Source organism: Macrobrachium rosenbergii, chromosome 10 (genome assembly GCF_040412425.1).
Source record: "Macrobrachium rosenbergii isolate ZJJX-2024 chromosome 10, ASM4041242v1, whole genome shotgun sequence".
NCBI lineage: Eukaryota > Metazoa > Arthropoda > Malacostraca > Decapoda > Palaemonidae > Macrobrachium > Macrobrachium rosenbergii.
The window spans coordinates 33,616,231-33,631,379 of NC_089750.1; the positions used below are offsets into that span (position 1 = coordinate 33,616,231).

General features: G+C 37.0%; 1 protein-coding gene across 1 annotated transcript in view; it reads left to right on the forward strand.

Annotated features, from left to right (window-relative positions):
• The window catches only part of LOC136842589 (son of sevenless homolog 2-like), a 553,642-nt gene that overhangs the window by 177,346 nt on the left and 361,147 nt on the right, over nt 1–15,149 (forward strand). Inside the window, 1 exon segment of the mRNA XM_067110139.1 lies at nt 9,810–9,882. Within this exon segment, the coding sequence (XP_066966240.1) occupies nt 9,810–9,882 (73 nt within the window).

A 15,149-nucleotide genomic window follows, 5' to 3' on the forward strand; every position in this document is an offset into this window, starting at 1 on the left:
TTTAACACTCTCTTTTACGTTTTTAACCAGAAGATGGGATAAAGAGATGGAGAAAAAGGTGGTGTATTGTAATTTGGTCTCTCTCGCTGCCTGCGCCCGCGGGAAATTTAAAAATATTTTCTAAATATTGTCATATCGGTATTAATTGCTTACCCCATCGAATAATCATAAGGTGAATTATCGTAACTCAAGCACTACCTGGGTACCTGAGTATTTTAATAATTTTATCACAAAAAGTGCATGTAGTCATGAAAATTAGATGAAAATACAGTAATTAGTGAATATTTCTCAGTGAAAAATTCCGCAAATGGGCGAATTTTCCACGAATAATGTGTATATATGTTCCATAGAGAAGTCTGCGAATAGGTGAGTCTGCGAATCATGAGACCGCGAATACAGGGCTTTACTGTAAATGTTCTGGCAGATGAACTGAGCCGTTGGAAGCAGGTCCTTCCCACTGAGTGGACCTTGGATCCCCTGGTCTGTCGGGATCTGTGTAAACTATGGAGCAGGCCGACATTGGACCTGTTTGCCACCTCAAGGAACCATTGCCTTCCTCTCTTTTGTTCTCGGGCCCCGGATCCTCTAGCATGGGCAACAGACGCCATGCTTCAAGATCGGTCCAACTTGGACTTCTAAGCCTTTCCACCCTTCAACATGGTCAGAGAAGTGCTGAACAGGTTTCAGGCTCATCGCAACATTACGATGACCCTCGTAGCCCGTTCTGGCCAATGAAAGAATGGTTCCTGGACCTGCTACAGTTGTTGATGGACTTTCTGAGTCTCCTTCCCCAAAAACCGTGTCTACTCAACACCTTCACTTCAAGAGATACAGGCACTCCCCAGTTATTGGCAATCCGGTTTTTCGGCACTTGTCTAGCAATGACGATAATTTCGTTGCCGATATGCACCAGTTTCCACCTATCGGTGCCAACAATTACGTATTGGTGCTAATGCATAGCTAACAGAGGTGCCGATAACAGAAAATTGGCAGTTATCACCGAAAATCGATTTTCGGTTATCGGCAGTTTTTGCTTATTGTCACGCTGTTGGAATGGAATTCCCACCGATAACCAGGAACTGCATGTACTACCGAGGGTTGTCTGCTCTTGCCCTGGCAGGCTTCAGACTGTCCAGAAGCTTTTCAGAATGAAAGGGTTGTCAAGACGTGCTGCAGAGGCTATTGCAAGATGCAGGCATCAATCTTCTAGCCATGTCTACCAGGCTAAGTGGGTAATTTTCCAAAGTTGCGATCTCAGACACAATGTCTGTTCTGAGACATCTGTGACCCAAATTGCAGATTTCCTCTTGTTATCTGAGGAGATCTAGGAATCTCTCATCCTTCACCATTAAGGGGTATCAAGCTTTCCTGGGCTCAGTGTTTAAGCACAGGGGCCTGGACCTTTCATCAAACCCAGATCTTAACGACTTCATCAAGTCTGGTATGTCCAAGCAAAGGAAGGAAGGTCTGGTCTCCTGGAACCTGGACATACTATTGAAACCCTTCATTCTTCTTCTCTGAAGAACCTTACCCGGAAGACTCTTCCTAGTGGACTTGGCTACTGCTAAATGGATTACTGTAGTGAGATCCAAGTCATCGATAAAAGGGTAGGTTTTTCACAAGGAGACACAGTTTGCTTCTTTACCCTTGGATTTGTAGCCAAGAACGAGGACCCATCCAAGCCCTGGAACCGTTCTTTCTCCATTAAGAACTTAGACATCCTTAGCTCTGAGGAAGAAGAGAGAGTTCTTTGTCCTGTTAGGGCTTTAAGGTTTTACTTGAGCAGGACCGAAAAGTTCAGAGGGCCATCCAGTAACCTCTGGTGTTCTGTCAAGAACCTGGCTTGCCCTCTTGACCAAGAACACATTGTCCTTCCTGAGGCTCACTTGCAGATTCAGGAGGACATTTTGCCTACTTTTAAAGTGAGAGCTCATGACGTCAGGGCAGTCTCTACCTCGTTAGCCTTCAGGCATGATATGTCCTTTACTTCCATTCTGCAGTTGACCTACTGGAAGTGCAAATCAGTTTCCACGTCTCACTATTTGAAAGAAGTCGAAACAGTGTCTGAAAATTGCAGTACCTTGGGGCCATTATCAGTGGCTGGCATGGTATTGGGGGAGGAAGCACAGGAAGCTTTCTTTTTCTCCTACTATCTCTTCACCCTGAAGTAAGGTGTTGAGTTTTGGAGAGCATGAGGGTACAATGTACCTGTAGTATCCATCAATCGTAGTGGATGGGTTGTGGATTTTTTCGGTGTAAGTGACAGCATTGTCTGGTTGTTTTTTATATCAGTACTGCGCCCAGGGCAAAGGCACTCGTGTATGCTTTACCAGCGATCAGGCCTATCCTCCGCTGCAAGGCTCCCACTCAAGCAGAGGTGACCCGCTGCTCAACCGCCACACCACTGCAGGTTAACCCTTAAACACCGAGCCTCTATTTACAAAAGTGTCTGCCGTATGCCAGCAGCGTTCGGGAGTTAGCACTGAAGCAGAAAAAAGTTTTTTTCAAAAAATCACAGCACGCTTAGTTTTTAAGATTAAGAGTTCATTTTTGGCTCATTTTTTTTTTTGTCATTGCCTGAAGTTTAGTATGCAACCATCAGAAATTAAAAAAAATATCATATATAAATATTGAAATATATGACCGTAAAAAAAAAATTTCATATATAATTGTATACAAATCGCGCTGTGAGCAAAACGGTTAAAGCTAATGAGTTATTTTTATTTTCTTTCTATTGTACACTAAATTGCAATGATTTTGATATATAACAAATTGTAAAATGGTCAAAGCAACAGAGAAAATGTTATCACAAAATGATGCATGAATTAAACGCCATGGACGTAAAAAAAGTTTTCTAAAAAATTCACCATAAATCGAAATATTGTGCTAGAGACTTCCCGTTCATTGCAAAATGTAGGTAATTGATTGAATATTACTAGACTGTATGTGTTTTATCTTACAATTGCAGTTTTCGACCATTTCGGTCGAGTTAAAGTTGACCGATGGTCAAATTTTTTCTATTTATCGTGATTTATATGAAAATATTTCAAAACTGATAAAAGCTACAACCATGAGTTATTTTTTGTTGTATTCTACATGAAATTGCGCACATTTTCATATATAAAACTTTATGTAACGACTAATATAAAATGGTGCAAACATTACGACAAAGTGACCGTATGGACGTAAGGAAAAAAGAATTTCTAGAGACTTTCCAATTTGTTTTAAAAGATGTTTGGCCAAGTTATTTCGTGAGTCAAAGTTGACCGAAGGTTGAAATTTTGGCACTTATCGTGATTTATATGAAAATATTTCCAAACTGGAAAATGTTTTTTTTAAATTCACCATAAATCGACTAATATAAAATATTGTGCTGAGAGAGACTTCCAATTTATTTTTAAAATGAAGGTAAATGATTGAATATTACTAGAATATTACTAAGTAAATTTTAGCTTATAATTGCATTTTTCGACCATTTCGGTGAGTCAAAGTTGACCGAAGGTTGAAATTTTGGCACTTATGATTTATATGAAAATATTTCCAAACTGATAAAAGCTACTACCATGAGTTATTTTTTGTTGTATTCTACATGAAATTGCGCACATTTTCATATATAAAACTTTATGTAACGGCTAATATAAAACGGTGCAAACATTACGACAAAGTGACGAAAGAATTTCTGAGATGTTCGGCGAGTTACCGTACACGGACGTAAGGCAAAAGTTTTTTTGAAAAATTCACCATAAATTGAAATATTTGCTAGAGACTTCCAATTTGTTTTAAAATGAAGGTAAATGATTGAATATTACTAAAATGTAAGAGTTTTAGCTTACAATTGCGTTTTTTTACCATTTTGGTCGAGTCAAAATTGACCGAAGGTTGAAATTTTGGCAGTTATCGTGATTTATATGAAAATATTTCTAAACTGATAAAAGCTACAGTCATGGGTTGTTTTTTGTTGTACTTTACATGAAATTGCACACATTTTCACATATAAAACTTTATGTAACGGCTAATATAAAACGGTGCGAAAATTACGACAAAATGACAAAAGAATTTGCGAAATTTTCGGCCGAGTTACCGCGCGGATGTAAGGAAGAAGTTTTTTCATAAATCAAAATATTGTGCTAGAGACTTCCAATTTGTTGCAAAATGAAGGTAAATGGTTGAATATTACTAGAATGTAAGAGTTTTAGCTTACAATTGCGTTTTTCAACCATTCCGGTCGAGTCAAAGTTGACCAAAGGTTGAAATTTTTTGTAGTCGACGTACGGTATGTCCACTCGTCACCCGACAGACAATTTTAGTCAACTTAAGATACGTCCAGTCAGCGTTTAAGGGTTAAGATAAGTTAAGATGAGCACCAAACAGAGGCAGTAGTCACCTGCAATAGCTCTCATACCGGGTAAGGAAATGATGAGCGTTGTTTCAATGCCAGCAGTTTTTTATTTTTCAAAGTCATTACCATGCCTTAATGTTTTGGAATAGAATATGTCCATGTATCCCACTCCCATTCAGTGTGGGATTCAGCTGTGTACAGTAAACCCCCCAATATTCGCGGGGGATGCGTACCACACACCCCCCCACGAATATCTAGAACCCGCGAATACTTAAAACCCTTCTAAAATCACTTGGAACTGTCTATTGTGATAGATCAAACACAAAAAAAATAAAAAAGCTTATACAGGTATTATCCTCCTTACAATGGGGTAAAGTTCCAAAAAAAACCCGATCATTTGGTGGAAAAAACGTATCTCGAATATGTCCTAGTCTACACTAGGGCTATTCAGTGCCATGTATACATATATGATAGCCTAGCCTACACTATAAAGTATACTCTATACATGCACGGTGTAGTAATTATTAATACAGCTAATTCTGGAGGTTCTTGCAGTGACTTATAATTCAATACAAAGAGAAATTGAATAACAAACAAGGATTAGCTTAGCCTACACTATGGTATATAGTATACCTAAACAGTAGCATAGCCTACATTATACTGTTCTCTATATTCACGTATCGTATTATACAAACATCAACACAACAAATATGCATCTTTTCCATGGATCTTTTAAAATGTTATGCCTTAATTCATTGTATCCAGTAATATTGTATATATATTCATATATTGCTTTTGTATTATAAATTGCAATCATAGTGATCAGTATTATGGTTTGGAAATCATTTATGCGTGTTTATTTTGCCGTGTTTAACTCAGTTCAGAGCACTTTTCTTCCTTCTAGTTAGTGTAAATGAATCTCTAGATACTTTAATTATATGGGGTAGGTTATTTTTTGTTATATGAAGTGTTTTTAAGTTGAAATATAACTGAAATACGTCTCGTTGTGAAAGTAATTTAGCTATTTTTTCGTTAAGAGATGACGGCTGTTTGGGGGCATTTGTTTTGTGTAAAAAAAATCTAAGATTCCGTTCTCACTTGATTTCATCATAATACAAGCTTTACGTATTTATCATTGATCGGCATAAAAATAGCAGTAATGTGTTCTTTTATGCCCAATAGTTTTGGTGAAAATACTTTCTCTCCAGCTTTAATTACGGTCGCATTTCATCCATGTTGCCAATGCACAGTAACTTATAGTCATTAGCAGCTTGAACATTGTTATCTCAGCTTCAGCTACAACTTGCAGCTTAAGTTTAGCAGTATATTTCCTTGCTGATCTTTTATCCTTACCAAATAAGGGTATAATGTAAAAATATATCAGTCCTATTCTAATTAACATCATTTGTACTATAACCTACGGTAATTGTGTATTACTGTACAATGGTTGAAATACAAGCAAAGGGCTGTTGTTGTCCAATTCTGTGATAAACAAAACAACAGTTTCTTGGTCGGTTGGTTATGTTTGTACACATTTACACGAGTATAACATTACTAACAATACTTTTATCGTTCTCTGTTACTTTTTCAACTAGAAGATGGGATAAAGAGTTGGGGGAAAAGAAGGTGGTGTATTGTAATTTGGTCTCTCTCGCTGCCTGTACGCTGCTGCCTGTGCCCGCGGGAAATTTAGAAATATTTCTTAAATATTGTCGTATCGGTATTAATTGCTTACCGCATCGAATTATCATAGGCGAATTATCATAACTCGAGCACTACCTGAGTATTTTAATAGTTTTATCACAAAAAGTGCATGTAGTCATGAAAATGAGATGAAGATACAGTAATTAGTGAATATTTCTCAGTGAGAAATACCATGAACGGGAGGATTTTCAGCAAATAATGCATATGTATATGTTCCATAGAGAAATCTGCTAATAGATGAGTCCGCGAATTGTGAGACCATGGATATGGGGTGTTTACTGTAATGACTTGGTAAGTTACTTACATGATAATGATATTTCAGAATAGAATTAAGTTTCATATATACTTACCAAGTAATTACAGAATCAGAGCCTGCCATCCTCCCCTCTCTTGGACATAAGGGCACAAACAGAATGAAGTTATTACCTAAGTCATTTCCAGTACTCCCGTTAGTGGGCAGGGCTTGTCACCTACACTAAACAATAGAAGTGCTACTGTGATTTTTTAAATAAAAGCTCCTGTGTGAGTTAGAAACTATAGTAATGTAATAACTTGTTAAGTTTATATGAAACTTAATTTTATTATGAAAATATCATTTTAGGAGAGAGAGAGAGAGAGTGGAGAGAGAGAGAGAGAGAGAGAGAGAGAGAGAGAGAGAGAGAGAGAGAGAGAGAGAGAGAGAGAGAGAGAGAGAGAGAGAGAGAGAGAGAGAGAGAGAGAGAGAGAGAGAGTTCTTGGGCTGCCAAGGTTGTGCTCTACTATACTAGATAAAATTTGAGGTGACCATAGTATTCAAATTAATTTTTTAAGAAGTTCATACCTTAGTCTTGATTCAAAGATTGTAAAAAAAAGCGGAAAAATTCAACCGTAGGCTACGGTCACTTTTACTTTCTTGATAGTCTCTACTTCTGAAAATCGTTTTTCATCAACAAATCATTCTTGGAGATAACTGTGTAATGTAAAAATATTTACTGCCACAAATGACTCAATATTGACCACACAAGCAATATAAGTTGTAAATCATGCAAAAAAACAAGCTAATGTATTGAGAGATCTTTTAGTTTCGTGGCAAGTAATGCAGCTGTGTTGTAACTCTGCACTGCTTGTAATGGGAGCATAGCCAGAAAATCTTCTAGTTGACAGGCTGCTTTAACCTTGATAAAGATTTCCTTTTAATAACAGTAGCTTTGTAAGCAACTACTAGCATTCAATCCATGTCAACACCTGTCATCAAAGTGTGAAAGCCGTTATGCCAATATCCAGTGACTTGTGCTTTCCCCCCCAAAAGTTCTCAGGCTCCACACATCAGAGAGAACACTTGCAGATTTAACTAGATTTGTTAAACCTTCCTGCTGTAACAAGATTGACTGCCATTGAAGCCAACTAACTTTAAACACTCTTGAGATACAAACATGAATTTATAGAAACTAAATGACCATTAACACATATGATGATACAATAATAATCCTGTCCATAGAGGAAAACAAGTAAATGTTGTTGTGATATAGAGTAACACAGCAAGCAGACCCAACTCTATCTTCCAGATCTCTAGGAATGAATCCATCTGAGAAATTCCAATTACTTTGGACATTTATGGTGTTAAGTGTGTGAATTATTTATTTTGTTTTTTGCAGATTTAACTTGTATGATATATTTTGTATTGTATTTTAATATTCTAAAGTAAATTTAATAAGATGATGTGTTTTCAGTAAAAAAAAAAAGAGAAATTCGATGAACGAAAGCTAATGAAAACTATCTTCCTTGTGTTGCCGAGTGTACAATTGCACTTACACTTATTGACTGGAAGATATATGTAACACTGTGTTTCTGTATTAAGTAGAGTATTGTACTGTACTACAGTGAATGTCAATAAAAATACTGTACCAAAAAGAGGGGGCAGGTGGGGCACAGTACTGTATATGCAAAATGTTTCACAACTTCCATTAGAAGAGGCACAAAGATGTTCTTTTTTTGTGATCTGTATTCTGCATTTCCATGTCTTACAAGCATACTTAGTGAGTAGCTTGAACTACTGAAATGGCTACAGGGAGTCTGGAATGTTATGTATGGTGATCCACACGTATGTGTACATGCTCAAATAGAGAGAGAGAGAGAGCACAGTACATTAATAGTGTTTCATAAGGGTTTTTTTTTCTTGTCCAATTAGACTTACACACACACATTGCTGTATCAAGTCATTACTGTACTGTATTAAATGTCAATGAAATATACTCAGAGAGAGAGAGGGGGGGAGGGGGCCACAAAGCATACATGTAGTGTTTCCTGTTGTGATGCTCTTAGACACTCACTTGCACAGACTGAAAATGTAGTTATACACAAGCAAAAAACCTTGGGATGACTAAATGTGAACAATTCATTTAGTACAGTACATGTCAATCAAAATACTAAACCATTTTAGATGTATTATATATTTATATATATATATATATATATATATATATATATATATATATATATATATATATATATATATATATATATATATATATATATATATATATATATATTATACTATATATATATATATATATATATATATATATATAATATATATATATATATATATATATATATATATATATATATATATATATATATAAAGGACCTCATTCAAACTGGATGGTATCTAATGGAGTGTTTATTCAGAAAAAGTTACAAGCTTTCTTGGACAAACAGTCCACATTATCAAGTATTGGACAGTTTGAATGAGGTCCTTTTACTGATTCTATTAATGCACAGAACAATTGTGTATGTGATAAAGTTAATATATATATACCAAAAACTTTTAAGAAGCATAGTAAGGCTCCAGTGAGGTTGTGGTAACTGGACATTTTAGTCCATGTCAGAATTCCAGAATTTTGTTATGTAATGAACTACACAGTGATGTTCCAAACTCGACGGGTGTGGAAGTGGTAGTCTGAGGAATTTGAATTTCTTTTGACCACAGATCTTAGAATTTCAAGGTGTATGCTCATGCCATGAAACAGAGAAGCATGGGCAATCCCTTTAGAAGAAGAATTCATGAAATTTTATACATTTGATTAATAGATTTTCTATTTGGTGGTGCACATGCAATGTAAGCATGTCCTCATACTATGAAACAAATTCACATTAATAAAGTTCATGTGAGTAACAAGTTTTTGTAAGTAGTGGGATTGCCTGTTCTGAAGTACCTGTACAATACACCTATACATGAAATTAGCTTTAACTGAACCCCTCAAAATTTCTGAGCAAGTTATTGCCCAATGAACAAAGACTGACATTTTCACTTTTAAAAAATTACATTTTAAGGATAAATTTAACAATCTACAACAGGTGGATTGCATATGAACTATATTGTACACTGTAGTTAGAAATTATAATGCAGAAGAAAAAATAACCACACATACTTGCAGAACCAAAAAAATATTACAAAATGTATATATATTTTTGGAGGGGACTTAACACATCTGGCAAGTAACAAAATTGTTAAGTTGAGGTGCCAGTGTACAGTATTAATAACTTAACCAAAAGATAACCAAGCAGAAGTAGTTAAATACTACATGTCCCACAAACACACAGACAATATAAAGACATTTTTGCAATGCCATTCAGTCAACAAAATTCAAATGTACTGTACTTATGGGAATGGTTGTATGTACTATAGCATAAAGATTTTTGAAAGATATATGTATTTTCTGTTTTTGCAAAGGACAGGAATTGATAATGTTATGGCTTATATATAATGATAATATTTTTTTTCCAGATTGGAGAATACAAATTTAAGGAGAAATTTCTTACGAGAATGGTAGAAATACTGGACAGAGAAGACACAGAAGGTATTGTAATATTATAAATGAAATTAAGTAGTATAGTGGTCATAAGATAAAGGTAGTTACAGTGAGGAGGGTGTTGTGTTTTTAAATATTCCTGGTTAAAGTGTATTCAAACTTTAAACATTTGCTTATCTTTATTCTAATAATAGCTGAGGTTAGCTGAACTAACTTCTAGCTTTGCTACACTAAGAAAGGGAAAATATAGCTTTAAGACCATCCTTAAATAAGTTATGGTAAACTTACCTCCTACATGGATACTACCATCATCATCATCATACAAGCATTTTTAACATTTATCTTACCTCTCCATTATATAGCTTTTAGTCCCATGCCAGTGGGAGATCAACAAATTGCAAAAGAAAAATGAGAACACTTGGCATTCTATGAATTTCCATTTTCTATCCATCCATTTCCCCCACCCCCACCAGGGGACTGATAGGTACAAACACTTGTCTACTTCTGTCTGCTTCTGTCACTGGTTTTGATAGGAGGTAGACAGATTGATAAATGTACAGTACTTGGTTTGCTGTTGGCTTGTTTTTGCATATTCTTTTATTTTATTTTGAACATCTAATTGGTAAGAAACTGTAAGGGAAGAGTTGCTGTAATAAGCATTATTCCAGTGTTAATGACCCTTTTGAGATGTGCATACTGCTGAGGGAAGGATTATGATTGGAGTAACCGGTTTGAATTGTAGTCTTAACAAAATCATCTGGAAATTGATTGCAAGTGAAGAGAGCTTGTTAGTTTATAGAAACAACTAAAGATGAGAGGGTCAGGCTTATAACTTATGTTAAAGGCTGCATGTTTTGTCTGCTCCTTCTTCTAATAACTGGATAGGTCCTCTGCTGTTTCCCTTTGCTTTTCAGTTTAGTTTCACTTGAATCATCCTTATTTGGATCTTTTGTGATTTAAGACTATACTCTATTTTTTTTCTATTTTGGCAAAAATGCACTTACAAGTGGGTGGTGATGATGATTGGTTGAATATAACATCCAAATAACATCGTTATATTTCATATAAGTACTTGATTAATTTGGATGAAAGCTTAATGAATGACCCATATTTCTCTCTCAAACATACATTATCAAGTTGAGAGACTGTGAAAAAAATATGTTCATAAGTCCAAAATCAAATAGCAGGTTTGCTGAAGTCAGCATCTTGAAATATGTTACTGATACTGTACACAATTTTCAGACAGAACTTGTCACGTGTTTTTCATACATTTTAATGCAGATTCGATCAAATTAAACCACATATTAGAAGAAACTTGTAATTATAAACATTCTAAAAATCGGATACTATTCAAAACATAAAATTAATGAAAATTACATTCGAAACCTTTCAGATAAGTCATTTAAATGCAACAGCCACTATGTCTAGTTAACCCTATACCTTTTAGTAATTATATCCTACCTTTTTAGGCCACTGTCATATTTTACATTTTTTTTTTCCGTATATTTCCATTCCTCACCTAATATTTTTCTTGTTTCCCCATCATCCTCATTTTTTCACTCTCTGAGAGATAAAGTTTAGATATCTCTCTTGGTGGTGTCATATGGGTGGAACTGTTTCTGTCATGGACCAGGAACCTGCTTTCCCCAGTTTCAGCATTTATAATGATTTTAAGTAATACAATCTACATTAATATATATATATATATATATATATATATATATATATATATATATATATATATATATATATATGTAATATATATATATACATATATATATATATATATATATATATATATATATATATATATATATATATATATATATATATATATATATATATATATATATATATATATAAGGGATTTTGACAAAGGAAAAATCTATTTCTGAAGAAAGGTCGTGTCACCCGGTGAAATTCCATTGTACAATTTCTAGGTATAATATGCTAGATATACCAGAGAAAAAGAGCTTTTCAGGAAAGCTGGGTTACTACCCCCAGATCGGCGTCTTCTTCAGGGAAGACGTCGGTATAACGAAGGGTGAGTGAAAGATCACTACCACGGAGTCTTACTCGAAAGATTTCTCCCTATCAAAACCCCAGAACAGAGCGGTGAGCCGTTACAGCCCCTACACCCAAACACCCGCCAGCTCGGCGACACCAGCGCCACCTACCTCATTCCAGGCTAGCACTAACCCCAGACTTGGCATGTGCAAGTAGGGGAGCAATAGGTGAGTCAGGGGAGGGTCACGGGTGACACGGGACCTTCTCAGAAATAGATTTTTCCTTTGTCAAAATCCCTTTTCTGAGTCCAGTCCCGTGTCAGCCGGTGAAATAGTGATAGAGAATCATGCCAAGGCTGCAAACTATGAGGAAACAAGGTAATCTGAAGAAAAAAACATAAATTACGAAAATAGTTTTAATCAGGGAATCTCTTACATGTAGCAAGAACACTAAACCTAAGGCACATCAAAAACTTAATATTACGAAAAAGTGGGGAAGTCCCGGCACGACGGGAAGAGGCCCCAAAAAAATACTTAATACTACTAAAGCATAACGACATATGAAATTTGCATAGGTTAAATGGCATATACAATCTTAAAGCTACACACGTAAACTTAAAGCTAAACATGTAAGAGACAAAACCAAATGGGAAATAAAATATACAGTACATATACACATATCTGGGGTACATGGAGCAAAATAAAAACCGCCCAGTACCCCACAAGAAAATACAATCATAACATGTCAGATTACAGTTTCCACTCAACAGAGACAAGATACATCAATATGAGGAGCCAGGCAGTGAGGCATGATCAACCAGGAGGATAAGCAGAGAAGCAAATGAGGCAGGCGGGCGGGGAAAGGGGAGGATAAGGATATGATTAGTTAAGGTGGGAGATGACACTTCCCACAGCTATTGTAGAAAATTTCAGGGCTTCGAGCGATTTTAAATAGTGGCGTTTAAACACTAGAGGTGATTTCCAACCCGTGTATTTAGATAGTTCTGAGAAGTCCATATTATGAAAGTAATTAATGGAAGTAGCAACTGCTCGAATATCATGAACCTTAGGAACTGAATCTGGGTTGGCCTGTTTAATAAAATACAGAATCTGTTGTCTTATAGCATTCAGTGAAAGAGTACCACCTTTCTCCCTGATAAAAAGAGGACCTGACTTACTCTGTGGAGTTCTTAAAAGGTAAGATTTAAGTGTATATACTGGACATAAAGACTGGTCTGGTGGAAGGGCACCACCTTCCAAGGAGACCATCTGTCTTGTGGGTAAAACAATTTTTTGGCTAAGAATCTAGGGTCAGGGGAAAGGAGGACCTCTCCGGACGGGAGGAAGTTCACAAAATTATCACTCTAGTGAGCCGACAGCTCTGAGATTCTAGCACCTGAAGCCAAGCTAATCAGAAATAAAGTCTTCCTTAACAGATCCTGATAAGAGCATTGAAAGTTGTCCATCTCTGATGCTAACTTAAGGGCGTCATTGAGAAACCACGTAATCGAATGTGGGCGTGATGCGGGTCTCAAACGAGCGCATGCTCTGGGGATAGATGAAAAAATAGGAATCTGTAAGGTCGATTTTAAAGCCGTATAGAAATACTTTCTTCAGGGCTGACTTGGCTGTGGTAATAGTGGCCGGAGCAAGGCCTTTAGTGCAGCAGATTGCTGTAAAAATCGTTCAGATAGTGAAACAAGCATGAAATTTGGCACAAACATTCCTAAGACTACGCTCTCTTAGAAAAGGGCGCTGGCCACCTGAAAATCCAAGATGGCGGCTATTTTTCAAAATGGCCGCCATCTATGTTAGATTCACTGGTTTGGGAGCATCTATTGGATGGAATATGCCAGTTTTTTTTTTTTTTTTTAAACCTCGACTTTTAGGTTATAAAAATGTTCCATACCACACATTTTATTGAAAACCCTTACTAAATGAATTGTAACCAAGATGGCGTACAAAATGGTTGCCATAAAAGTTTTTTTTTTATCCACAGCGCTAGAGACATAGAGACCAACTGTTTTTATTTAATGGTATATTCATGTGATCAGACAGTTTAACTAATATGCTATTTTCAACTGAAATAGTAATGGTATGGTCACATACAACATTGTGTCTAAGACTGTAACCATAAAAAGAAAAGAAGAGAAATACGGACTAAACGTTAAACCAATCTATGTATAGGTCTCTCAACCTACACCTTTGAAAAATTCGAGGATAAGAAGGTAGGCATAGCATGACACGTTGGATGCTCAAGCTAGATTATCTACTGAAGAGAGGGCAATATTTATCTAGACTTCACATTTGCAAGTGCACAGAGCTGTGCAGGAAGACCCAGCTTGTAGCACTTGCACCTTTCCCGACAGCCTGCTTTGCATCCACATTTGTAAGCTGTTGGCAACTCTTGGCTAAGGGCAAGTTGGTTGTCCAGAGGACTTGCCATGCTTCACCAGACTTTTGCCATCCCCACTCAGCAGGGTTCTCTGGCTGTGGCTGACACTGGGTGGCCTGCCCCCACACACAACCAGCCTGGCACGCGCAGCACGCTTGGTGTGTTGGAGGAGAGCCCCTGGTTGGTGGAATGGCCTCATATGCCCTTTGTTTTCTGGCAAACATATCAAGTCTAGCCTCATCCACAGTGCCAGCAGTGCTGGATCTTTCATACATAAGTATGACAAACCTCTCCAGGACCTTCAGGTCACTCTCTTCCACTCTGAGAGGGTAGTGACTCAGTTTGGAGAACACAGTGGAGGCCTCTGGAAAGATGTTCCATGTCTGCCAGGCGGTCTTCTTGCCCTTGCTCCGGAAGGCTGACACTATCACAGCCTGTGAACGCATGGAAGAAGAGCATGCCATTCACCTTCTCCTGGCCCAGAGAGTTGCACAGGTCATGCACAGCAATCCAGCGCAGGCTCTGGCCTTGGCCAAATGCCACCCATAGCTTCTCTAGCCCTAGATTGTGGAGAGTGGAGAAAGCACTGACTGCAACGACAAGAACATCTGTGTCATTTGCTTTAACCGTGATGGTCTTGGCTCCATGTTCTGTGGCATATTTGGCATGGAGAAAGATGCGGGTGTCAGCTTCCTCATGAGAGCACTTTTCCAGTCCCTGAAGACTAGCCTCATGAGTGCTGAGGACAGCAGACCCTTTCGTGGCAATGACAACATTTGTGGCAGACATCTGGGCAACTTTGTCTGCCAGGAACTGGAACAACTCTGTCTTGTTGGCATCGTGTCTTAGGAAATTGCGCCAGTTGGATGGAATTGTGTTCTTGTCTGTCACCTTGCGCCTTCCTCCTTGACCAC